Raw genomic sequence first — 25,880 nt, 5'->3', positions numbered from 1 at the left:
GAAAGGTACCCCTCGAGCACCTAGGGAAGGTGACCTGCCATCTGAGTTAACCATGTAGTCCTTGCCCTAGATACAAAGTCAGGTTTTTACCAAATGCTTAGGCACAGCTGCAGACAATAATAACTAATTGCTGAATTGCAGGATACGATGGAAGAAGCTGTAGGAGGTCGGGAAGGGGAAGGACAGGGAGAGCTAGAGGAGTTGGAACTTGAGTTGTCAGAAAAAGGCCGTGGGGTACCAGGGGACTGGCAGAGCCTCAGGGCCAGGGTGGAAATGATGGCCAGGCCAGGCTACTGATGCAGCTTCTGTCTAGGACAGTGGGCGGAAGCCCCGCACAGGGTAAGTCTGTCTTGATGGCATAGGCCCTGGAAGCCATCACAGGTCCAAGACCAAGCCCTGGCCAGCAGCCAGGAGATGTTCTCTTCTAGGAACCTGAGAAACCAGAGGCTCCTTTCTGAGCTGTGCTCAAGGTCAGAATTCAAGGCAATACAAAACAAGGTAGCAAACAGATTTTTTGAACAGTCTCAGGTTTCCTCCAGGGTCTGGGGGGGGCTCCTGTGTCCCTGCTGAGGGGTTTGTTTATCGTCCAGGCCAGCAGTGGAAGAGGGCAGGAGAAAAGGCTCATTCTCAATATTCAATAAACTTCCAGTTTTTGAGGCACTGTTTCCATCACATGAGCCTTGTCCTTGGCATGAGCTTTGTTTTCCAGCCTTTGTCCCCCTGGAGGGTGGTTAATAAATGCCACTTGGTCACAGCTCTCTCTCCTGGCTGCACCTTGGGCTTCTCCACCAGTGAGTGTTATATGTAAGCAGGTCCCTATTTTTAAATATGTGTTATTTGTGTAACTACAGGATAGACCAAGGCGACATGCCTTTTCATTCGGAGAGTGGAGAGAATGTGTCAGAAGAAGCAATGCTTTGGAGTTAGAGACAAGAACAAAGAAGGCAGACCTTGTTCCAAAGAATATGTTCCAAATTAAGCAAACGCTGTGCAGTGACATTTATTGATTGAAAAAGACCAGGTCTGAGTCCCCTTAAAAAAATATGAACATTAAAGTATAGGGCATTTACTTTTGCATAAAGGAAGCCTTCAGTTTCAACTGTCAGAATATTGGATGCCTATCTCCCAAATCTGTATAAAGTAATAAAGATTTAATGCCATTTTTGAAGCAGTGGTAGTACCACATAAAGTCATAGAAGTGGTAGAGTCGAGTCAGATCCTGGTGCTGCCTCACACTCGCTAGCTGAGGGACTATAGCAAGTCACATGACCTTTCAGAGCCTCAGTTTCCTCTTCTGCATAAAAGAGATGTTAATATCTGTCCACAGGATTGTCGTGAGAATTAAAGTAAATGTCAGCTTCCTGAATTACCTGAATGTGCCTGATGAGGAAGCAGTCGTAGAGTCATAATGTTAAAACTGAAAGACCCCTTAAAAGAGCATTTATCTAATTTCCTTCCTGACCCAGGACAGTAAGACCAGAGAGGTTAAGTGTAGTCACCCAGTAGGACCACGACCAAGACTCAGCCGTAACTTGGGGTCCAGGACTTTCCCTGCTCACACACAGCAAGTGCCACGCACAGCTGTGGCGGTGTTGAGCTGTTCAACTGCATAATCCACCCACAGAGCAGGTTTTTTTCTTCCACCCAAGTGGATCAGCAAATTTAATTCTTCATGTAAATTGCTCCCTTTCTGCTTCACTTCAGCTGAAGGGGGGGGGGTGACGTGGACAGCTGTTCCAACAGGACTTTCCGAGAGGGCCAGATGCACGTTTCAGGAGCAGTGAGCAGGCACTGCCAAAACAGTCACAGGGTCTAGAAACTGCAAAGCTGTGGCTTCCACATGTGCAAGACACCTCCAGCTAGTTTAGGATGCTGCCCTTTCTAGAGGGGAAAAATGAAGAGGAAAAGAGAAAGTAGGAGAAGGAGACAAATAATCATGTTTTCATAGTAATAGAAATTTAAAACACTGTTAGTTTAGGAAAATTAAGTGTGGCTAATAGAAAAATACTATGAAAATACAACGGGTTGCTTCTCACGTGAACATGTGATGACCACAAGTAAGAAACGTATACACATGTAGGGCTTTGCACATTTAAACCCCTTGAGCTTGCTGGTTTTCTGTCTGGCAAGGATCTGTGACGGTGGGTTTGTATGCTGCTCAGCTGAAAGTGAAAAAGATGGATGAAGTGGCTTTGTACGATTGAGGACTGAAGTATATCAGCTGGTCTAAATGCCGAACCCTGCAGCCATAACACAGATACATCGTTGTACCTTCCGCCCAATCTATGGGGTTATTTAACGACATTTCAGCCCTTTATTTCCCCTGGGTGATTTTTTTTTTAAAGTCCTTTGTCAATTTTTATTGTCAGAGGCCTCAGTATAGCTTTTCTTAGGGGGAAGAGGGAAATGTGGAGGTTGGTAAATTTGGGGACAGGGGAGCTATTCTTCTCCTTAGCCTATTTTAAATGGAGTTTATGTCTCCATGTCAGTGTATTTTTGCAAAATGAGTTTCAGAGAAAAATGTACACAGCCAGTTTTCTCTCTTGTGCACAGACCTGAGGATGGCAGGTGAACTGATCATGAGGCTTGCCCAGGGTAGCAAGTGTTGTGACTTTATTTCATCAAGTCTGAGACTGCGACCCTGAACCAGGGAATTAAGAAAAGCATCATAGTGCAGTTTGCTTAATGAGAGTTTGGGGTTTTGTGTGTGCACATATTGCTTGTTGCATTTGGAGAGTTGGGATGGGAAAGTATAGTGACCCTGGATCATTCATTTTATGCAAGGCCATTGGAAAATGTTTATATGCCTCATTTGCAAATTAAAGGATTCAGTATGACTCCATAGTCTTCTGTTGTTTGTATTATTAGTTTAAGTACCTTTATAAGAGAAAAATAGCCCAATGGACATGAACTATTTGATTCACCACAAACTCATTTCCCTTTTTTGTTCATTTACGTACATATAGTTGTACATATTCTGCCATTCGTGTGTGTGCTGTTTCGCAGCCTTTTGTAGAGTTGGCGCCTCAGTGGGTTGACCATGTGTGCACGCTCATCAACTTTAAGTAGCTATGTGATATTTTATTCTATTGACACTCCACCTTTTGCTTAGCCATTCCCCTGTTGTTTCCAGTTTTTCACTTTTAAAGATTGTGCTCCTGACTGCCTGTTGTGGAAATTTGGTTTTTTTTTTCCCTCTGGACCCTATGCTCATAGAAAGTTGCTTTTTCCATAGGGAGCCGTCCCGGGCTGGGGGGTGCCACAATGGGGAGCCAGGGCATTTCTGCCGGTCAGCAGAGAAGGGGGAGGCCAGTGTGACCTTCCCAGCCCGAGTTTGAATGGTCCTATGGAAAACTCCAGCGTGCAGTTCACTGCTGATTCAGTCACAGGCCTTCAGGGCCAGGCGGCCTGTGCCAGTCTCCTGTCCCCTGCCGAGCTCCAAGCATGTTGAGCTTTTATTATTACAGAGAAGAAGGAAACTCGCTCCCTGTCGTGGCAGAGCGAAGCCTGGTTCTGATGCAAAGGGGGCTGCTGTCAGACGGAGACGCTAGGTACTGCCCGCACTCTTTCTCTCCCTCTCTGTCTTGCTCTGTGCCTTGGTATGTTCGGACTGTGGGGATGCCCTCTGCTGAAATGTTGAAACCGTGAATGAATCATCCCAAAAATATTTAGACAAAGCAGCTACGAAAACCAGAGCTCTAGTTCCGAATGAAACAGCCCTGGGGAGAGGAGAGCCTGGTGGTGTGTTTACTTTCATGCTGACGAATGTCTGCAAGCACACAGAGCTACTGGGAACCTTATTCGTGGAGATGCTTTAGGAAATAAATAGGAGTGGGTTTGCATGCTTATATTCCCTTCCAAATATAGAAAGGCATAATTCACGTTTCGAGCAGCCCAGGGGATCTGTAAGAGGATAAAACCTATATTTATCCACTCCAATGGTGGGGAAAATTATACGTGCACCCAGAGTGGATTGTTTAAATCCATCGTACACTTTCTAAGGTTTGTCACTTCATCGTAAAGCATGCAGAATGTTTTTGTCCTGTGCTGTTTCCTGGGATGAGTTGCTATAGGCTCTTTAAGGAGGCCTTTTCATGTAAATAACTGTCAGAGCTTGGTTGTACTTTTTTGACTCTTGGCTTTGTTGTAGTGAAAATCACTGAGCTGGCCCCACACTGTGAAATCTGAGATTGCAAGAAATGGCTCTGCCTGAGAAATTAGGATAATCTGCTTCCTCCCAGATAGTCGATGCTGGCATTCTCTGTGTTGCCAGTGAGGTTTGTGCTGAGCTGAATACATCTGGGAAATGAAGATAATGGTCCTTGGCCACCTTGGTGAGGAAGTGTAACACGCAGAAACAGTGAGGATGGGTAGGCAGCACCATATTCAGCCTGCTCTGTTAATTAACTTCCTGCTGCATTTCAGTGCACACTTCAGTGCACTTAATAAGTCGTTCTGCGAGGATATCATAGTTTGTCGTGACCTTGTTTGTCTGGCACTAACTACGGTGATGTAGTAGCCAGATTTTTTTTTTTTTTAATCAGCGATTAATTGTGGAACACACAAGCTTTTAAGAGGATTTAGAACTTTCAATTCACCAGGCTGATTTGCCACGGACTTTGCACTTGATGGCAAGTCCCCAAACAAGAGTCCTGTGTTTCTTCTCAGCAGGGTAATCTTGGCGAAAGTCTTCCAAATGTCAAAAGGGCCAAAACAAAGCTAGGTATATCAGCAGAGGATTAGCAAAGGTAGAAAAGAAAAGCAGGGTTGGATAGAATAGGAAGTGATAGAATCTGGCTTAAAAAATACCCTGGCCAGTTTTAGTTGCTTTGTCTTTCTCTGCCTCTTGTCTGTAGTTTACGGAATCAACAGGATAATGGCTGTGGATTCATTTTTGCCTGTGAAAGTATTCATGACCCTGGTTCATGGTGACTTAAGAAATAATCTGAAATGGTTCCTCCACCGTTTGTACCGTTCATCAGCTTCGGGAGAAAGACTTGTGTCCGTTGATCTGGACTTGAAACAACCTCAGCGGGCTTTTATTTCTGCTCCTAAACCCCTGTCGGGGGTCTGTGTGACAGCAGTTCTCGTATATTCCAGCATCTTCTGCAGAAAGGCCATAGGAACCTGCAGCAACAAGAACAGCCACTTTTAGAAAGTCTTGTCTTTGGGGTTGGTTTTCAGCAGGAGAAGTTTCTAATCTAGATCTTCAAAAGCTTCTTGTTTCCCTCCTTATGCCCCTGCCTGGTGCCCACCCTTGGGAGAACCTGCCGGGCTGAGCTGTGGACTGTTGCCTTCTTTCTGCAGTTGGCTAATTAATTAACACAGTCTCCCTGGAGCCCTTAAGGCCTTTTCTTCTGTCCAATAGCAGTTGTTTATCTGGTGATCTGTTTGGCTCCAGCAGCTGATTTCCAAACAGACGGTAACTCTTTCCTGTCTGCTAAGACTGGGGTCACAAAGCATCCCTCCTCTAGCTGTGACAGTGTGTTACTGCTCACACAGGCTGCCCTGGGAACTCCAAATGTTTTGTTACAAACAAAGGAGACTCTAAGGAAGACAGGCCTGCAGTGACATTTCCTGGAAGCATTTTGGTGGTTAATTTCAGTTTAATGTTCAGCCCAGCTGTCACTACTAGGAGACCTTGCAGGTTTCACAGAGAGTCATAAATCTTACCCATGACCCTAAATACACCCGCATTTCTGCCGAGGGGCACCTTCCAGAAGGCAGTGCTTCCTGAGGCATGCCCGGCTCCACCTCTTGGCCCAGAGCCAAGGGGCCAAAGGACCACGCCCACGTGGAGAGGCGTTTGATGCAATAGACTAGGGGGGGGGTGTCCCTGCCCTGCATGGGCATGTGAATAGCCACCAGGCAGGAACGTGGAGCCAGCATCTCTGCTCCCAGGGGCTCTGGAAATAGCTGAGGGTCTTAAAATGAGATCAGAGACAGCAATCAAAGGTCTGAGCTAGGGGTCCTCAAACTTTTTAAACAGGGGGCCAGTTCACTGTCCCTCAGACCACTGGAGGGCCGTTGGAGAGTGCGGCGCACATTCCATACATGCGCACTGTGAGCCCTGGATGGGACGAGTCGGCTGCTAAGCAGGACAGGCAGCGGCCCGGTGGCAGAAACACCCCCGCGGGTCGGATAAATGTCAGCCCGCAGGCCGTAGTTTGAGGATCCCGCTGAGCCAACAAGCCCATGCAGTGCAGCAGGCAGACAGCCTCTTGCCATGGCCCTCCAACTTCAGAGGGTCTGAGCATGTCCAGGAAGATGCCCAGGATGGCCCAAGACTCTCATTCTCTAGGGCTGGGGCAAGGCCTGGGAATCTGAATTTCAACGGAGGTGAGCAACCGTGGAATAGGAGACTTGGTGTTAGGTCTTTCTAGTGATGTGATTTTAGACAAGCTGATTGTCTCTGTGAAATGGGGTTAATGATTCACAGAATTATTTTAACAATTAAATGGGATAGTGTATGCAAAGCAGTAAGTGATCCAAAATGGTATTTATTATAACCGTATTTATTATTGTTGTTATTGGCACACAGAAGAGTAAGAAATTTAAAAGGCTAAGGAGAAGGGTAAAGCCACAGAAAAATGGGGTGTGTATGGAGCCAAAAAGTGAATTCAGTAATCTTCAAAATAGGCCAGATCTTGAAATCTATTTACAGTGACTTTTAACTATTAAATGGTAAATTTTAGTTTAACGTTTTAAATAATTAACTTATTTGCATATAATAAAAAAGATACACAGTCAAAATCCTTCCTCCTACTCTTGCCTACTGTGTTCCCCATTACACAGGTAACCAGCCTTAATGATATACAAGAATAACATCAGTAATAACCATGACATTTATTTACCACTTACTACAGGCCACACACTGTTCTAAGTGCTGCACGAATGTAAACTTGTTTAGAAGCTCTGAGGTAGATGCTGTCATTTTGTCCTTTTTACAAATGAGAACACTGAAAGCACAGAGAGGTTAAGTAACTTGTCCATGATCACACAGCTATGCATTGGAGCAGGGATTCAAACCCAGGCAGTCCAGCCCCAGAATCCATGGATTTATCGACTATACCATCCTTCAAGTGTCACTTTATGCAAATGTGAGCAAATCTAAAAACATTTCATTTTCTTCTCGGTTTTCCTCAAAAAGCAGCCTACTGTTCCCGTTGTTTTGCACATTTGTTTTGTTCCATACTTAACACTGCTTACTGGAGACCATCCCACCTTGGAGCACAGAGAGCTTCCTCATTCTTGTTCACAGTGCTGTGTGATTTTGATTAGAGATCCTCCCTTTGTGGTCCAGCCAGGGAGTGGAGACTGAGCTGGCACTTTATACCTGGCTAAAGGCGAGAGACTAATTGAATAAACCTATGTGTGCGGACGGCTCTTTCCATTGAGGTGTGCTATTAAGGTTTGACATTGGAAACGAGAGAGTCGCGGGAAATAAGGGAAGGAAGCATGTCCGTCCAGCAGTGTTTTCCAGTAGTATTAGATGTCCCACCCACACAAAAGAAACACTCAGGTGACACCACTGTCCTGTGTTCCTGCAGAATCAGCAGCTGGGGGCTGCCCTGGATTAGTTCTCAGAAATCAGTTTCCTTCCTACCCGTGGTCTTTGAGCCCAAGTCTCTAGCTCGTTAACGTCTCTGCGGCAGCCTTGCAACAAGAATTGGCAAAGTCGCAGGGCAGGCACCCGTGTGCCCTTCCCTCACCCGCCTCGGCCACGCCCTGCCGCTCCGCGGGCTGGAGGCGGCTCTGTCGAGGCAGGCCTGCACCTGGGTAAGCCGCGGGCTGTCCTGGCCTTTGCCTGTGAGATTCCTTCAGCATGAAACGCTCTTCGCTCATTCACAAAACATTACCGAGCACCGTGTGCCAGGCACTGTTCCAGAAGCTGGAGGAACAGCAGTGAACTAGTCCAGGTCCTGCCTTCATGGAGTCTGCGCTCTAGTAGGAGATGACGATAGCTCTGTAGTTAAAACAGGGACGGGACACAGAGGATGACTGTTTGGCGGGGGTGGAGGCAGAGGGCGGAGGGGGCAGCAGAGATCGGAGTGAAGTGAAGGACGGGGCTTGGGACTCTTGGAGCTGTGAGCCCAGGCAGAGGGAAGGGCAGGAGCAAAGGCACTGAGGCAGGCACAAGCTGGGCAGGTTTTCTAAAGTGGAATAAGGCAGGGAAAGAAAGAGTGGGAAGAGATGAGGGTTGTCACTCACGTAGGCCGTGTGGGCTGTAGGCAGGACCCTGGAGTTCCTTCTCCATACATGGGGAAACCACTGGACAGCTCTGAGCAGAGAGCTAATGTGATTGGGCTTTATTTTTTTTTTTTTATTATTTTGGCATATTATGGGGGTACAGATTTTAAGGTTTCAATAAATGCCCATTTCCCCCTCTCCCCCCAAAAGTCTGAGTCTCCATCATGACCATCCCCCAGATGGTGCACATCTCACTCATTATGTATGTATATACCCGCCCTGGGCTTATTGTTTTTATTCATTTAAAAGCTCACTTTGAAGAGAGGCCAGCTAGGAGGTAGATGTCAGGTCAGGAGATGGTGTGGCTTAGGCCTTGCCCCAGTGAGCTGCTCAGTGAACTGGAATTGTCGTGTGCAGAGACAGGGGACCCTTGCACAACGCCAGCTCAGCAGAGTGTGAGCCTGCCCTGGCTTTCCTGAGTCCCACACCCTGTGAGCCTCTGTGAGCTGTCAGAGCAGGGCAGCACCACCCCAGGGACAGGGGCAGACAGCCAGCAGGGGAGATCCTGACGGATCTCCAGGAACCCTAGAACAAAGTTCCATAGGGAGCCCTGCAAGGGTTTTAAGTGGTGATGTTGGATCTGATTTATATTTTTAAAGGAAGACTGAGGCTACGGGAATCTTGGGCTCAACCGTGCTCTGCTCCGCTCTTCCATTCCCACATTTCTCTTATCCGTTGGCTTGGTTCTGCCTCCACTTTGCCAATCCGTCATCTTGGCTCCTCAGGCCACTCAGTGAAACGTGGCCACCAACAACTGTCATTTTAGCCACCTTGACAGAGACTGACCCCTTTTCTCAATTGCAGTTCTCAAATTCCCAGGGAAGAGGCCTGATTGGCCTGGCCTGGTGGTCAGATGCCCCTGGACCAATCAGTAATGGCCACAGGGTCAGGGGGCCGGATGGGAAATCACTTTCTCCTAACATGGTGGCTCTCACCTCTCATCGTAGGCTCCAAGGGACAGTGGGGGTGAAAGGGGGACGATCCCAGGAGAAAGAAGGTGCCCCAAACATCACAGCTCTTAGGGCTCAGACTAAGCTCTTGGACTCTCATTCTTGCAGGATGTATCTATATGCAGTGGACTTTAGTTCCCCTCCTTCCTGTTATTCCGGTGCTTTCTCTCGACTATCATTTCCACCTTTTATTTGTCTCCGGTTTCATGCTTTAAGCTGATCATCAGGGTTCGCTTCCTCAAAATTAAGCTGTGGATGGAGTTTCCCCGAGGCCAGCTCTTCTTAGGAGGATGGATTCAACGAGATTGAGTTGATAATCTCTCTCCAATGCACATCTGTGGTCTGGGAAGCCCTGGGTTTAACAAAAAGCTATTTTGGTTAGAAGGAAAAATTAATATTGACTGACTCAAATACAGAAAGAGGAAGCAGATATTAAGCTTATTTTGAAAACCGAGAGTTCAGTTTAGGGGCAGGCTAGGTAAGCTATTTTGGTTAAAAGGAAAAATGAATATTGACTGACTCAAATCCAGAAGGAGGCAGCAGATATTAAAAGTTCATTTTGAAAAATAAGAGTTCAATTTAGGGGCAGGCTGGGTACTGCCCTTTTGAGATATTTGCCAGGGAAGAATCGGATTTCATATTCGATTTTAAGGTACTTTTCATAACCATGGACAGTGTTTTCTTTAAAATGTGTCTTTCTTCCCCTATTGTGTTCTTTTTTTAAAAAAAACCAGTAATTTTCCAAATTCTATTCTGATAGAAGCAGAGTTCTTTTATTTTTCACGTAACTTATATCTAACCCTGTTTGTCTTAAAAAACATGCTTGCTGGTTTTGTTTTGCTCATCACTGAGGATGAGTTAATCGCAGTTTAAAAAAAAAACCACACAGCTTGGTTATTACTTGGAGGTTGTCATAGAGATCTGTATTGCAGAAGATAAAAGTAGAATTTTATCCCTTAAAGGGTTTTGTTGCATAAACTGTGACCTCCAGCAGGCCAGGCTTCATGCTACTCTTAGGGTATTTGAATGACCTTAAATTAGCTACAGGACCCAGGAATCTTGCTGTGAATTACAATTGATATGTTAAAAATCCTACTGTACCTATTCAGTTTTCTCTCCTCGTATCCCATCCTGGTATTTTCTGAAGGGTTGGGGAGAAGGCCGACAAAGTTCATCCTGAAGCTGCTTTTGTTGAGGGGTTAATGGGGTCAGGAGACCCAGTTTAAGAAAGGTCACAGATTATACTCCAATTTCCCCCCAAATAACCTGGAAGGCATGAGTAAGTCCTGTCCTGAATTTTAATATCAAAGACAATGTTAGTTCTTTGAACAAACAGTATTATAGTAGAGAAAGCACACGCTGTGGGGCTGGATCACTAGGAATCACATCCCAGCTCTGAACTTGAACTGCCTTATCTGTACAAAATCAGCATAGCTGTGAGAACAGGCAGAGATTTTATAAAGCTCCTGGCCGGTAGGTGGCAGGTACTAATAAGGAACAGTGGCATAAGTACACTGGATTTATCTTGGATTTATCTCAGAGCACTTTCACACCTCTTATCCCACTGGATCATGATGGTGATAACTTGCTTGGCCTGTTTTTACAATACCAGTGAGAAAGCTGGGACTGTAAGAGGTTAGCGTTTGGCTTTCCCAACACACCTTCCTTTTTCCTGAGCCAGCTGCCAACCCAGCCTGGGTGGGTGGCACATTCAGTTGATTTCTGTGGGGCAGGATGGATCGCTAAGTAAACTTCCCCTGGAGGGTCACCTGGGCCCTGCCCTGTCAGTCCTGGGGCCAGGAACGTGGATGCCTTCTCTGGAGGCAGGTGACCTGCCGCAGTTTGGGTTCATGCAGAAACTCATAACATGCTATTTCCATCTGGAGGTCACCATTGCCTAGTGAGCAAGAGGCCACCTCTGAGGTCCAGCCAGCTGTATTTGGACCTGCTGTGCCCGGTCACAGCCCTGAGCCCATTACCTGCCCGGAGCCTCCATGACTCCGCCTTAAAGGGGGCTATGATGACATCTGCCTCCCTCTTTGAGTTGCTGTCAGGATTCAATGAGAAAACAGGCCCATATAAGCACTGACAAATGTTAATTGTTATTATTGCCTATAAAAGGGGCATGATCATTGCCCCTCTACCCATTGCCGCCCAGCCAGGTTCATTTGCCTGCTACCCAGGAGGAAGCCAGTACGCTCAGACAGCAAGGCTTATGGCAGAGAAAGAGAGTTTATTTCACATAGTGCTAAGTGGGGAGATGGGAGAAATTTCTCAAATCCGCCTCCCTGAGAATTTGGGAGACAGGGTTTTTAAAGACAGTTTGGTGTAGACAATTGAGTCTGCTGATTGGCTGTTTTGGGGCAGAACCACAGTTGGGTGGGGGTCACAAAACCAGTTGAGTCAGTTCCTCGGTGTAGTCCAAGGGTCTGGGTGGTGTGGTCTAAGGGGCTGAGTGGAATGCGGGGCCTGGAAGGTATCTCGGAAAGTACCCCTAGGTTTCAAAAAGGTGATGTTATCTATGGAGCTAAGCTCTAAAGCTAAGAATCTGTATGACCACCAGCTGTATGGCTCCAGAGTGGCAACTATAGAGAAGCAAACGGGGACAGTGGCCAATCATTGTCATTATCTTGGCTTGTGCCTTGTTTTTAGCTAAGCCCTTATCACAGTTCTCGCCTTGTACTCTTTTATCTATCCATCTATCTATCTATCTATTTATTTATTTTTGAGACAGAGACTCCCTCTGTTCCCCGGGCTAGAGTGCCCGTGTCATCCTAGCTCACAGCAACCTCAAAATCCTGGGCTCGGGTGATCTTCCTGCCTCAGCCTCCTGAGTAGCTGGGACTACAGGCACTCGCCACCATGCCCAGCTAATTTTTTCTACATATTTTTAGTTGGCCAATTAATTTCCTTCTATTTTTAGTAGAGACGGGCTCTCGCTCTTGCTCAGGCTGGTTTCGAACTCCTGACCTTGAGCGATCTGCCCACCTCGGCCTCCTAAAGTGCTAGGATTAAGGGCGTGAGCCACCGTGCCCCGCCTCTTTTATCAATTTATAAAGGCCGTTTCATACCTACCTCCGAGGCATCTGTTGAAGACCAAGGATCCCGTGTGTCTGTGAAAAGCTGTGCACACATGTTCTGACATGCACAGACGACGCTGTCAGTAGGGGCCATTAACAGGGCGGCAGTAAGGAACTAAATCCTACCCCTGCCTGCGTGGCGAGTCCTTGAACATCACAGAAACTCTCCCTGCTGATACTCACGTCCTCCAAGGGGGAGAAGACGTCATGGGGAGTGCCTGCTTCCACCGCCTCTCCCATCTCATTTTGTGACACTCCAAAAGCCTTTACCTCCTGCACGCAGCTGGCTACATTTTGTGGGAGTGGAAGTTGGCACTCTGCAAAGGCATGGCGGCAACTCACGGGCTTGGTGACTGTGGCAGATGGACACAGAGCTCTGGCTGACCCCAAGTCTGGCAGTCTTTCGGGCTGCCTGACAGGGCGAGGAAGTGTAAAGAAAACTTGGCACAGTGAAATGACTATCAGGTCTAAGACACGAATATGATCTCGCTCAACCCCTGCAAATATTCCAGGAGGGGTGTTATTATCTCCCTTTCACAGATGAGCAACTGAGGCATAGAGAGGTTGATTCACCCTTGGACACAAGCCCAGGCGACAGTAGCAGGCATGGCAGTCACCACTTTCGATGACTTCCAGGCTGACAGAACAAGACTCAGGAAAAGGCCCGAGAGGTCAGGTCTGAAGGTCAGTTTGGAGGAAGCCCAGGAAAGCCCCAGGTACTGTCAGGGAATGGATAAAAAGCATTCACCCTTTCCAGGTCTCCAGATGCCCTTGGTCATTTGATGCCCACCGTCACCCCCCCAAACAATGACAACCTTGGGGGCCAAGTAAGGTAACTTCCAGGAGATGGCCCTGCCAACCCCGACTCACTGTGCCTGCTCTCCCCCGACTCCATCCTCCCTTTCCAGAAGCTGATGACCCCTGCCTTCTCACCTCCTGAAGAGGAAGCCCCCGCAGGACATTTGGTCCTGGCCAGCCACTATTGCCACCACTGTTCCCAACTGGGAGAAGCCACTGGTGCTGGCAGAAGCATCTCATTTAGCCCTTCACTCCCTCGCCTCAAGCTCCGTGGAATCACCCGCCCTCTCTCTGAACTGCTCTTCAGACCACACCATCCCTCTTCTGGAATGTTCTCGTCCTTTCCATCCTGCTCACGTTTGCCGAATTTTGGCACACGCACTTAGTTCTCCCAACCATCTGCTTTCTTCCAATCCTCCAGGAGACGTTTCATTTGTGAGTCTCGTTTGCAATATCCCCTTTCTCCCCACCCCACCCTACCCCCGCTGCCCCCGAGTCCAGCTTAGCAAGAGTCCTGGCTCCTACCTGCAGACTCTCCCAGCGATAAGGAAAAGGGAGCTCTGAAATTTCACCTGCCCTGATGGATTACCTCATTGGCTGAAGAATGGCTCTGCCTAAACTGCACTGCAATTGCCTGGGCCTGTGACACTGCACTTCTTCCCCAGGTTAACACCACACAGAACACAAAGGGAGGGAGGAGCCCGGGGAAGGCAGGGGGACAGATTTGGGATATTACTCTCTCAAAAATGGCTTCATGGGGCCAGGCACAGTGGCTCACACATTATCCTAGCACTTTGGGAGGCCAAGATGGGAGGATTGCTTGACGTCAGGAGTTTGAGACCAGCTTGAGCAAGAGTGAGACCCCCATCTCTACGAAAAGTAGAAAAATTAGCTGGGCATCATGGTACTCAGCTGTAGTCCCAGCTACCGGGGAGGCTGAGTGAGGCAGGAGGATTGATTGAGCCCAGGACTTTGAGGTTGCAGTGAGGAGGCTGACGCCACTGCACTCTAACCCGGGCAACAGAGGGAGACTCTGTCTCTAAAAAAAAAAAGAAAGGCATCATGAAAGACATTTGAACTTGTAAAAGTGGAGGATAAAGTCACGTTGAAGTGGAAATCACCAGTACAGAATCTGAAGGTCAGACAGAGCTAATCTGGAATCCGGAGCAAGGTAGGAGGTGGCAAGGGGAAAGGCCCTGTCCTTTCAGAGAGTCTGAGAGACCCCAACAGAGGAGAGTCCACGGAAACTTGAGTGAGATAGCGCTGGCCCCGTGTTCGGCAGGCAATACGCTGGATTTTCACTTTCACCTGGCTGCTTTCAGCTCTGGCTGGGAGCTGCGGGAGAAGGGCAGGCAGAGCCTTCTAACCCATGCGAGGGACACAGGGCTCCTCTGCGACCCCCCCAGCAGCAGCTGGGTGGCCTGGGACACACCCCCCTGCCTCCCTGTGGACTCTGTATCTGTAAAAGGAGGGGTTAAGATTCCATTCGCTCAGTCTCATGACAAATATTTAGTGAGCACCTTATGTGCTGGGCATTGTTAGGTGTGTGGGATGCAGCGATTTTCAGAACAGATGAAAATCTCTCCCGTCCTGGAGCTCACACTGCAGTGGGCAGTGTCAAGGCAGCTTCCCACCCTCACTGGACGTGTGCTGCTCTGCCCTCTGACGGCGCCCCGTGCCCCCAGCACGGTGCCACATGCCAGGCTCGAGGCAAGCTTGACCGCCAGTCTGGAGATTGGGAGGGGCCTGATTTCTCTTTTTAATTACTCTGTTCCTTGTTTCCCCTTTAACATAGCTGTTACTAAATTATCCACATGGAAAAGCACACACACGCATTGATGAATTTTCGCTGATGGACACACGCATGTAACCAGCACCCATACCTGGAAACAAAATATGACCCACACTCGAGAAAGTCTGTATGTCCCTTCAGGTCCCTGACGCTCCCAGCACAGGGAAAACCGTCTCCAGACGTCCGATACCAGGTCTTAGTTATTGTAGCTTTATGGGTGCCCTTTCATATGCAGGCTCTTTCACCCCGTGATGTATTGTGAGAGATTCATGTTACTTCGCGTGGTTGTGGTTTGTTCATTCTCATTATTGTGTAGTATTTCATTATATGAACATTCAACAATTTATCCATTTTACTGTAAGTGGACATACTGATTATTTCCTTTTGGGGGCTATTGTTGTTAATACTGCTGTGAACACGTGTGGGTCTGTCTCTGGTGGACATGTTTTCATTTCCCAGAGAAGCTGCTCTGTCCTAAGATATGTGTACTCTCAGTTTTAGCAGATTCCACCGATTTTCCACAACAGATGTACAAAGTAGGTTCCCACCAGCAATGTGTGATCATTCCAGGTGCTGAACACTCAGTGTCTTTTACATTGTAGCCATTCCGGTGAGTGTGTCCTGGTACCTACCACATGGCAATTTTGATTAGTCTTTCTCTGGCATCTAGCAAAATTTCCCAGGGGATCCTGTTGTTCCATTTAAACACGACAATGAAACAGCCATCTGTCCACCCGGGTCTTTCCCTCGAAGACACTGCAGCTTTCTTGGCCATCCCCCTCTCACACTATTAATAGTAGCAAAGTCAAGAGTAAGTGAAGTCATTTCTGTCCACACTTCTCCCACAACCGCTGACTGGTTTTGTATTTCCCCAGTAAGAAGAAGAAAAATGTCTCCGAACAACCAGTCAAGACCGCGCGGTACCGGGTGCCCACGTATCAGTATAACATGAACTTTGAGAAGGTGGGCAAATGCATCATCATAAACAACAAGAACTTCGATAAGGTGACAGGTGGGTATGTGGGCATGGGCCACCCTTCCTGGTCCCTTCCGTTTTCTCCAATTTGTATCAGACATTGATGGGAGACAGCCCCTCCCTCCCAAAGTGGAATTCATATGTCCCGGGGAAAGGGATGCAGAGAAATTGAGAACCTTCAGCCTAAGGCCCTGCCTTCTATATTAGTTGACATGGGACTTGAAGCAAAGGGGAGCTCTTGGGCTTTGACCAGAACTGGGATTTTCCCTGAGGAGGCGCCCCTGCTGTGGGCAGGCTGAGTTGTTAGCCTCTCCTTTGCATTTGCTTCTCATTTTCATGTCAATTGCGACCTTGGATGGGTCGTACTTCACGCCTGGCCTGCAGACACCTCCCGTGGTGCCCAGCCAGGGCTTGCTCAGCTGTGGACTCTGGCTTGGTTCCCGCAGGTATGGGCGTCCGAAACGGAACAGACAAAGATGCCGAGGCCCTTTCCAAGTGCTTCCGGAGCCTGGGTTTTGACGTGGTCGTCTATAATGACTGCTCTTGTGCCATGATGAAAGATCTTCTTAAACAAGGTGAGTGCTTATGCTCCTCTGGCTTCCTCCTGCCCCTGAGGGTAGCAGGGCCCAGCAGTCTCAGGAGGACGTCTTCAAAGGACCGAGGGATTTCAGCGCGGGAAGCTTGCCTTCCTTCCTCTTGGCCGGTCCATTCCTGTCTCAGGGTGGGCAGATCTCTAAAGACACTTCAGTCTCTCCGTACAAAGATGAAATCAGCTTAAAATCCAGCAAGAGAAATAGGTTCTGTGTATACAGAATGGTCACAATTTGAAAAGGCTAATTCCTGGGAAGTAACAAGTGTATATTATCCTGTCCAGAAGGAAGCTTAAGTGTAAACGTTTCCCTGGTGGCAGATAGAGAAGAATAATCCCCGTGTACTTCATAACTACTTAATTTTTTTTTATATAGCATGTTCACAAAATTATTTCCTTAATTTTTTATGAGATTTTCAACACAACCCCCACAGCATTGGCCAACAGTATTTTATCATGCCCATCTTATAAATGTGAGGACGGAGCTTCAGGGAGGATAAAAGACATACTGAAGGCATAATGAGTAGGGGCAGCATTGAAACCCAGAGTCAGGTGTTCCAATTCCAGGACAAATGCATTTCCTGTTATATCACACTATCTCATGGATGCCACAGGGCGCTCTGGCATTTACAGCAAGTGTTTGAAGGTGATATCCTTTTAATTCATCAGACGTGGTCCCATAGGCAGTAGATAGGAATGCAGTTCAAATCACTGCTGCTTTTCTTAGCTATGCAGCTAAAAAAGAAAAAGACCATACCCTCTCTTTATTTTCTTTTAAACTAGGCATCTTTTCCTAATTTCTTCCAAGATGAATCTTTACAAGCTGACCTTTTGTACCTTAGTAGGTCACAGGGTAGAGCACACTAGAAATCAAGCGTTGGAGTCCTGAGTCTGGCCCAAGTTCTAACAGCTGGGCGATCCAGGCCAGGCAACCATATCTTCCTGAATTTTTTGCTTTCCTGAAATGCAGGTCATGATACCAGCTCCTCCTGTTGTTTGGGGAGGGAGGGAGGAAGTTTGGGAGCACGCTTTCAGAAGTGTAATAGCCTATATAGGCTTATGGGCTGGTCCCAGTTGTAGTTTCTGTTCTTGTGAATCCCACCCAAGACCAGAGCATGTCACAATCAGAGAATTCTTGTTTATTATCCTATCAAAACAGTAAAGCAGGCTGGGCACGGTGGCTCACACCCTGGGAGGCCAAGAGGATTGCTCAAGGTCAGGAGTTCAAACCAGCCTGAGCAAGAGTGAGACCCGGTCTCTACTAAAAATAGAAATTAATTGGGCAACTAAAAATATAGAAAAAATTAGCCGGGCATGGTGGCGCATGCCTGTAGTCCCAGCTACTTGGGAGGCTGAGGCAGTAAGATTGCTTGAGCTCAGGAGTTTGAGGTTGCTGTGAGCTAGGCTGATGCCATGGCACTCTAGCCTGGGCAACAGAGCGAGACTCTGACTCAAAAACAGTAAAGCAGTTATTTTTCTATGTGTGTAATCACTTCGACTGAGGACAAAATTCTCATTTTCCAACTCTGTCCTAATTCATCCGATCCTAAAATAAGCTAAGAATTCCAGCTTTCATTACCATCACCTTGTACCTCTATTATCAAAACTAATATAAAAATCTCCATGCAGATGAATGCACAGGTGTCTCAGTGACTAGAGTGGAGAGGCCACACTTGCTCTGCTTGGGACCAGGGAGGCAGCAGGGCTTTGCATTGCCCTGGGCTTGACACCTGGCTCCAAGGCTCCAGCAGGTTGTGCCACCTCTGGACAAGATTATGAAACCTCTCCAAGATTCCATTTTTTATCATTGAAATAAAGATAAATGAAACCCACCTACATTTCGGGGGTGGGACAGTTCTTATAGAGATTGAAGGTAACTTGTGCAAAGTACCTACATCAGTGTCTACACATAGTAGATGCTCAAGAAATTCTAAATCTTATTCTTCCTCCATCATTGATCATAGAGCAGAAGAAAGGATATGTTTGTTTGTTAGTTAGTTAGTTAGTATCACAGAACCTTAACTGAGTTCAAGCTAGGCCAACTGGGTACATGATTGGTGATTCCTCAGTATCCTAAATTGACAACCAACCTTGCATTTTTCTTTTCTTTTCTTTCTTTTTCTTTAATTTTGTTTTCTTAATTGTGGTAAAATACACATAAAATCTACCATAATAACCCTTTGGGTGTAGGTCAGTGGCATTAAGTACATTCACGTTGTTGTGTCATTATCACCTGTTGCTGTGTCACTATCACCTGTCTCCAGAATTCTTTTCATCTTCTATAACTGAAACTCTGTGTCTATGAAATACTAACTCCCTATTTCCTCTTCCCCCCAGCCCCTGGCAACCACCATTCTACTTTCTCTCTGTGAGCATAACTACTCAAGGTACCTCCTAAAAGCAGAATCATAAAGTATTTGTCCTTTTGTGATTGGCGTATTTCAGTTAGTATAATATTTTATTTTCTTTAACAAATACTTGCATGATGCTTATGTGGCTTGCTTTACAATATTAACTCATTTAATGGGCACTATGATCTCCACCTTAGAGACGAGGAAAGCAAGGCACAAAATGGCTAAGTAAGGTGCCCAATGTCACAGAACTGGCCAACAGCAGGGCCATGCCCTTCAACGCCCTAGTGCTCAGCATACTGTGGCAGCTTGCACGCCTGTGGCACTCGGAGCTCACTTCCTCATGTGGCAGCCCCATCCTGCTTTCAGACTGCGTGAGAATTCTCGAATTCTCCCTCCCTCTAACTTCTCCCTACTGGTCCTGACTCTCTTCAGAGGGTGGTGCAGATAAAGTCCAGTCCTTGGAGAGGAGCCTGGTCCCCGGCACCTCCCCTCCCCTCTCCCCTCTAACCATCAGTGGCAGCTGCCAGGTTACCTGTGGGCACGCTGCGTCTCAAGTCCCACAAGACTTGGGTTCTGACTCTTCACTGTTCAAATTGTTTGCTTGCAGCTTCTGAAGAGGACCATTCAAATTCAGCCTGCTTCGCCTGCATCCTGTTAAGCCATGGAGAAGAAAATCTAATTTATGGAAAAGATGGTGTGACCCCAATAAAGGATTTGACAGCCCATTTTAGGGGGGACAGATGCAAAACCCTTTTAGAAAAACCCAAACTCTTCTTCATTCAGGTAATCACTTTTCAAATCCAATGTAAATGAAAATGGGAAAAGATTACACAGCGACAGGGAAGGAGTCATTATTACAGATCTGTGTGCTCTTTCCATTGGGGTATGCAGAGGCGGATTTTGTTTTTCTGTCTGAATGGTTAGCATAGGTATTTGCATGGGATCACAAATTATGAAGGTTTAAGACTCTGCAGCACCTTTGTTTGCTTAGTCATTTGACAAAATATTCATTCGGTTATCAGTTCATCACATTGTCATCATTGAGCCCCCGGTATGTGCCAGGCACAGCTCTAGGCACTGGGGCCAGCAGTGAACAGCGCACATTTCTGTGCACAGCCCCAGGGAGTGGTCTCTGCTTTGATTGACATTTAGGCTTGCCGGGGGACTGAGCTTGACGACGGCATCCAGGCCGACTCTGGGCCCATCAACGACACGGACGCTAATCCCCGGTACAAGATCCCAGTGGAAGCCGACTTTCTCTTCGCTTACTCCACAGTTCCAGGTACCAAGTCCACTGTCTCCTAACCACACCAGCCCGTTTCACCATTGAAATGCAGACTCCGGCATGTCTCAGTTTCCTCTTGCTGCATTAATAAATTACTGTAAACACAGCAGCTTTTACCTTGCAGTTCTGGAGGTTAGAATAGCACGGTGGATTGGCAGGGCTACGTTCCTGCTGGAGGCTCCAGGGGCAAATCCATTTCCTTTGCCCAGCGTGTTCAAACCTCCTGCATTCCTTAGCTCATGGCCCTTCCCTCCACCTGCAAAGCCAGAAACCTCATGTCTGTCTGACCCTTTTTTTCTCTTCACTTCGGTCTCTTTCTGACCACAGCTGGGGAAGGACTCCTGTGATTAGACAGAGCCCGCCTCGGTTATCCAGAGCCATCGCTCCGTCTCAGTCCCATAACCCTAATCACATCAGCAAAGCCCTCTTTGCCACCTAAGGTAACATAGTCACAAGTTCCAAGGTTTGAGCATAGATATCATTGGGGACCATTGTTCTTCCCACCACAGGGACATATTCACTTTTCTTTCTGGGAAAGCTGAAGTCCCTCATCATTACAATTATTATTGGTAATTATCAGAACATAACATTTCTACAGTGCTTTACAACTTACAGTTTTTTTCATCTCTTTTTTCTCATGTCATCCTTATGATAATTATGGAGGTAGTTAGAAAATGTGTTATTGCTGTCCTGATTTTATGAGTGATTGAGCTTGGGTGAGCTTAAGTGACATGCCAAAGATCAGACAGAGAGTCAGGTACACAGTAGAGCTGTAGCTCAGCCCAGGTGTCCTTTACCCTGCAACCTGTACACAGGTACCAGAAAATGCCAGTAATGGGCAAGCCTACTAATTGTTTACCAAGCACTGTGTCTGACTGAGTCTATTCAGTGAAAATCCTTCCTTTGTTTTGGGTAAAACATCACTAAGTTAGAATTTTCCCTGCTGTTAATAGTAGGTTTGTCGAGCACTTGGTGCAAAGGTTATGATAAATAGGTTGGTGTGTTTGAAAATCCAGCTCTGACGGGATCTACAGGTGAGATTTTTGAGAATGATAACTGTACTAGTTTTAAGGATGGCATAAGATAGAAAATAATTTCATCTTCCTGCTCTTGAGAGGGGACGGGGTAATAGGGGCATGTGTCTGTGTAAACAGACCCAGTAGTAGAGTCGCAGGTGCTCCAAGCAAAGTCTGCAGGAACTAAAGGAGGAAGGTGAACTCTTCCTGGGAGGCAGGTGAGAGAGGCTATGCTAAAACTGAGCTGCTGTAACTGAGTTCGAAAAATTCAAACCGGGATCAGAGAAGGGTGCCTACCAGACAGAGTGCTGAGGGGTCAAGTAGCCAGATGCATTGGGTAAAACTCAGGCTGGGCCACAGTGTATGTTAGTCTGCTTGGGCTGCTATTGCAATGTACTCTAGACTGGGTGGCTCAAGCAACAGAAAGTTAGTTCTCTAAGTTATGGAAGCTGGGAAGTCCAAGATCAAGGTGCTGGCCCATTTGGTTTCTGGTGAGGACTCCCTTCCTGGCTTGAAGTGGTCACTTTGCTGTATCCTCACATGGCAGGGAGAGAGAGAGCAAGAGTGAATGAGCTCTCTGGTGTCTCTTACAAGGATACCAATCCTATTGAATCAGAGCCCCACCCTTGTGACTTTATTCAATTATCTCCATAAAGGCTCTGTCTCCAAACACAGTCACATTGTGGGGTGGGGCTTCAACAAATGAATTTGGGGAGGACACAGTTCAGTCCATAGCACAAGGTGTGACAGGGCATGGCAAGGGTCAAACCTGGACAGGTAGGCAAGGGGCCCTGTCTTGCTGGGCTCTGTGTGCTGTGCTAAGCAGCCCGAACTTCCCCCTTGTAAGGGGGTATAAGGGAACTGTTTTAGGTCAGGGAGTCATAGGATGGATGAGACTTATATTTTCCAGTGGTTACCTTGAAGACCCTGTAGGACAGGGCTTAGAGGATATGAGCCCGGGGTGCCTCCCTCACCAGGTATTAAATTGAATGAAATAATGTGTGACTCCCCCCCCTACACACACACAAATGAAATGCATTGTCATTCCACTAAGGCCATTGAGCTCAAGCCCTGTGCTGGTAGTTTCCAATACTATGAGCTGCAGGGGAGAATTCTAAGTACACTCAATCACTTTACACACAGATCATTTCTGTTTATTGTACATTGGTGCCATAATAATTTGATAGAGATAAGGATGGTAATGACTCAGTTCTCATCAAGCTCATCATGTAAACCAAACAAAACTTTATTTTGTCTCATACTGTCCTTTTAAACTGGGGCCATGGGAGGGAGGTGGAATCGTCTCTTGCCCCTGGATGAAAACTCCAGCAGGTTCATAGCTTTGTTCCTCGTGCTAAGATAGTAGACAATATTGTGGTCACTTTCTAAAGTCACAAACAGTTGCAATACTGTAACCTGAATGTCCAGTCTGAGATAATAACTAAAACCCCGAACCTGAGTTGGCTTTAAATTTCTCCCAATTCCAGATCAGAACTGCTACAGGACTAAGGTGCTAAGGGGGCCTTCAGCTTTCTCATCTCTTCTCCCACTTTTTTAGATTCTTTCAGGGTCAAATATGAGAGGGAAGGAAGGAGAGTATGGAAGAAGGGGAGACTGAGTCCCAAGTCATCAGCCTCTCATGCTGTGGACCAGTCAGTTGATTACAGCTGGGGGGTTTCGAGTTCCTGTGTTCCCTGCTCCTCTGTCCTGGTCAGGCTCTGTGACTCCCTCCTCAACTCCTGGCATCCTCCAGGGTACTTGTGCGTTCTCTTTCTGCTGAGGTCTCCTTGCCCTCTCAATAGGACTTTTAGACAAGACCCAGGACAACCCAAGAGCCAGCTTCCTCTCCCATAGACCACCTGTGGTCCACAAGAAACACATCCAGTGCCCTGACAGTGCCAGCCCTCCCAGGGCAGCAGGCTGTCCTGGCTCTACCCCTAAGACAGTTGGACATTTAGCCACCTTTTGCCTCTGGATTTCTTTAACAGGATTCAACTCTAGTTCTGTATCCCCCAACAGCAGGAACACATCTCAGAATTCTCCAAGGTTCCCTGCAGATTCCTTCTCTAGGTTTAGATTAGAAAGTAGCACTGACCCCAAAAGGGTGGTGAGGGGTTCCAGAGTTATGGAGTGCTCCTCCAACATTTCTTTTTGGAAGTCTTCATGTGCAGATTGGTCTCACACTCACTCGTGTATCGGCTATGTATCACGCAGGTACATCCATCAAAACTGATGCAGGAGGGTTCCCGGGCAGCATCCACCAACACTGGCCCTTTGTGATGTCGTGTTCCATGCTGGACACCCATTTTCGAGCATCTTCATGCAACCCTCTAAATCAAAGATGTTCGCTCTCTGAGCACACCGGCATAATTCTCATTGATGACTTGTGTGTAGAATAGAACGAAATAACTTTCAAAAAGCAGGTGTGAAAGCCCCAAACACGAAAAGCTTGTTGTCGTAGGTGAGCGGAGCAGCTAGCAGGATTAGCTGATTGAGCTTCTCTTTTCTCTCCTGTCGCAGGCTATTACTCATGGAGGAGCCCAGGAAGAGGCTCCTGGTTCGTGCAGGCCCTCTGCTCTGTCCTGGAGGAGCACGGGAAAGACCTGGAGATCATGCAGATCCTCACCAGGGTGAACGACAGGGTGGCCAGGCACTTCGAGTCTCAGTCTGAGGACCCGCGCTTTCACGAGAAGAAGCAGATCCCGTGCGTGGTCTCCATGCTCACCAAAGAACTCTACTTCTGTTAGTATCCAGGCCAGGGTGCATCCTAGCTCAGAAGCTACGGATCATTCATCGATGAGTCCGATTCTTTTTTTAATGCTCTTGGAATGTCTGGAAATTCTACAGGATTTTAATTTCAGGAAAATTTATTGATTCAACAGGGAAGAAACTTTCTGGTGCTGTTGTACGTTCTCTGAATTTTCAGAAACTTTTTTTTTTTTTACAATGTTATTCATTTGATGACTTCGTCATTTTCTCTTAAGATTCATTTCTCTTTGTGATTTCTTTCACCTTGTTATTGCCCGTAGTACATGCAACAAAAGTGACCTCTGGAGAAGGCTCTGGGCTTTGTCCACTGTAACTGGTGGTGACACTGGCAGAGTCAGAGTCGTATTTGCACTCGGCAGAGAGAACCCCAGTGTTTGACATAAAACAGGCAATATTGGCCTGTATTGTAGAAAGTGGGTATTGAGTGTGACTTGAGTGAGTTTTCATTGGCTTAGGGCAGATTCTCATGTATAAATTCCCAGATATATTAGAGGAGAAGAAAAACTTAATGACTCTAATATGTATCAGTCAGGATCGAGTCCAGAAAACAGAAACCGTTTTAGGTGTTTCTGTTCCCTCAATAGAGGGAATTTTTATTTTATGTTATTTTTGTAGAGACATGGTCTCATTTTGTTGCCCAAGCTGATCTCAAACTCCTGGCCTCAAGCAATCCTCCTGCCTTGCCCCCCCCCCCCAACTGCTGGGATTACAGGTGTGAGCCACTGTGCCCGGCCAATAGAGAGAACTTAATACAGGAAATTGACTTATATAGATGATAAAAGAGAAGCCAAATAGCAAGAATCTGTTACCACACCTAAGGCTCTGAGGATAACGGGAAGAGGCATGGTTTCCTAAGTCTAGAAGCTAGATCATCGGAGGATCCGGGGCCATGATGAGGGCTGCCTGGTGGGAGCTGGGACCACCAAGGGATTGTGGAAAATGGAGCCATGGCAACCACAAAGCCACTGCCTGAGATGGAGGCAAGACCAGGGCTGAGTCAGATACAGAGAAATACCCTGGCCTCGCCTCTCCTGCCCTCGAGTCTTCTTATTCCAGCCCTACCTAGAAACCACCTGGCAGGGGCCCTGGGAAGAGTGATTTGCTTGGTACAGACCAGAGCAAGGGCCAGTGGGGTGGGGAGGCAAAAGACCTGGATGTGAGCTTGGCCCACAATGTGAATGTAAGTGATCACATTCCCTGATGTTCAGCAGTGCGCCCGTTCAATCATCTATTCATTTGGTTGTCAGAGAATCTACGTAAGCACAAAATAATCTGTTTTAGCTTTAAAATGTATCTGGAACCTTGTAGATTATTCCAAACCTTATTCTGAATAAATTTTTGTTACCTCTCATGCTACAAGTGGGAAAGAGTTGACAGCAAAGATTTTTGGCACTTCGTTTTCAAGATGGTGTTATCTTTGGAATCCTTGATAAAGTACTGTTTTTTTTTTTGCCTAATAACTGGTTAACAAAATGTTTGTATTTATTGATTAAAAATGTGGTTGCTTAATTCCTAACTAGCCTGGTTTGCTTTCCTTTTAAAGTTATTTATGGTGGTGGGGAAATAAGCAAACAGGATAGGAATGGTCCTGCTGACTTGCCCTCACACAAAACGTAATACATCATGGTTTTGAGGTGCTACACTCAAAAAATAGTCACTTGGGAAACCAAGACTTCTCACAGAAAGGGTTAGTCAACTTAGAAAAATGTTTGTGATGGGCTGCCGTCTATTAATTTGGCAAAAAAATCAGATGGTGTAAAAGTATCTTCTTTCAAATAAGAAAACTAAATTAGGGCCAGTTATTAGACTTGTCCCTGGTTTCCTGCCATCTAAAATATTCCAGATGTTCAGAATTTAAGTGGAGATCATGAATCAAGGATCACCAAGCATCTACCCTACTATTCCCAAAATTAACAGGTTGTTCTTTGGAAAATAGGCTATCCTATTAAAGGTACCTATCATGGAAATAAACATGCCTAAGTGCATTGCAGTTTGAAATAAAAACCATAGCACTCTACTGT

The 25,880-nt window shown here is 46.7% G+C and overlaps 1 protein-coding gene across 2 annotated transcripts in view; it reads left to right on the top strand.

The window, feature by feature from the left end:
- CASP7 (caspase 7) overlaps positions 1 to 25,375 on the top strand; it is a 43,379-nt gene extending 18,004 nt beyond the window's left edge. For both annotated transcript variants that reach the window (XM_012772302.3, XM_012772298.3), the window contains exons 3-7: positions 15,746 to 15,882; positions 16,293 to 16,421; positions 19,397 to 19,572; positions 19,942 to 20,071; positions 23,611 to 25,375. In XM_012772302.3, coding sequence (XP_012627756.1) covers positions 15,746 to 15,882; positions 16,293 to 16,421; positions 19,397 to 19,572; positions 19,942 to 20,071; positions 23,611 to 23,837 — 799 coding nt within the window. In that variant the 3' untranslated portion in view covers positions 23,838 to 25,375. The remainder of the gene's footprint in view (positions 1 to 15,745; positions 15,883 to 16,292; positions 16,422 to 19,396; positions 19,573 to 19,941; positions 20,072 to 23,610) is intronic.
- The last annotated feature ends 505 nt before the right edge of the window (positions 25,376 to 25,880 follow it).

Source organism: Microcebus murinus, chromosome 14 (genome assembly GCF_040939455.1).
Source record: "Microcebus murinus isolate Inina chromosome 14, M.murinus_Inina_mat1.0, whole genome shotgun sequence".
In the NCBI taxonomy this organism is placed as follows: domain Eukaryota; kingdom Metazoa; phylum Chordata; class Mammalia; order Primates; family Cheirogaleidae; genus Microcebus; species Microcebus murinus.
This window is presented reverse-complemented; position numbering and strand designations above follow the sequence as displayed.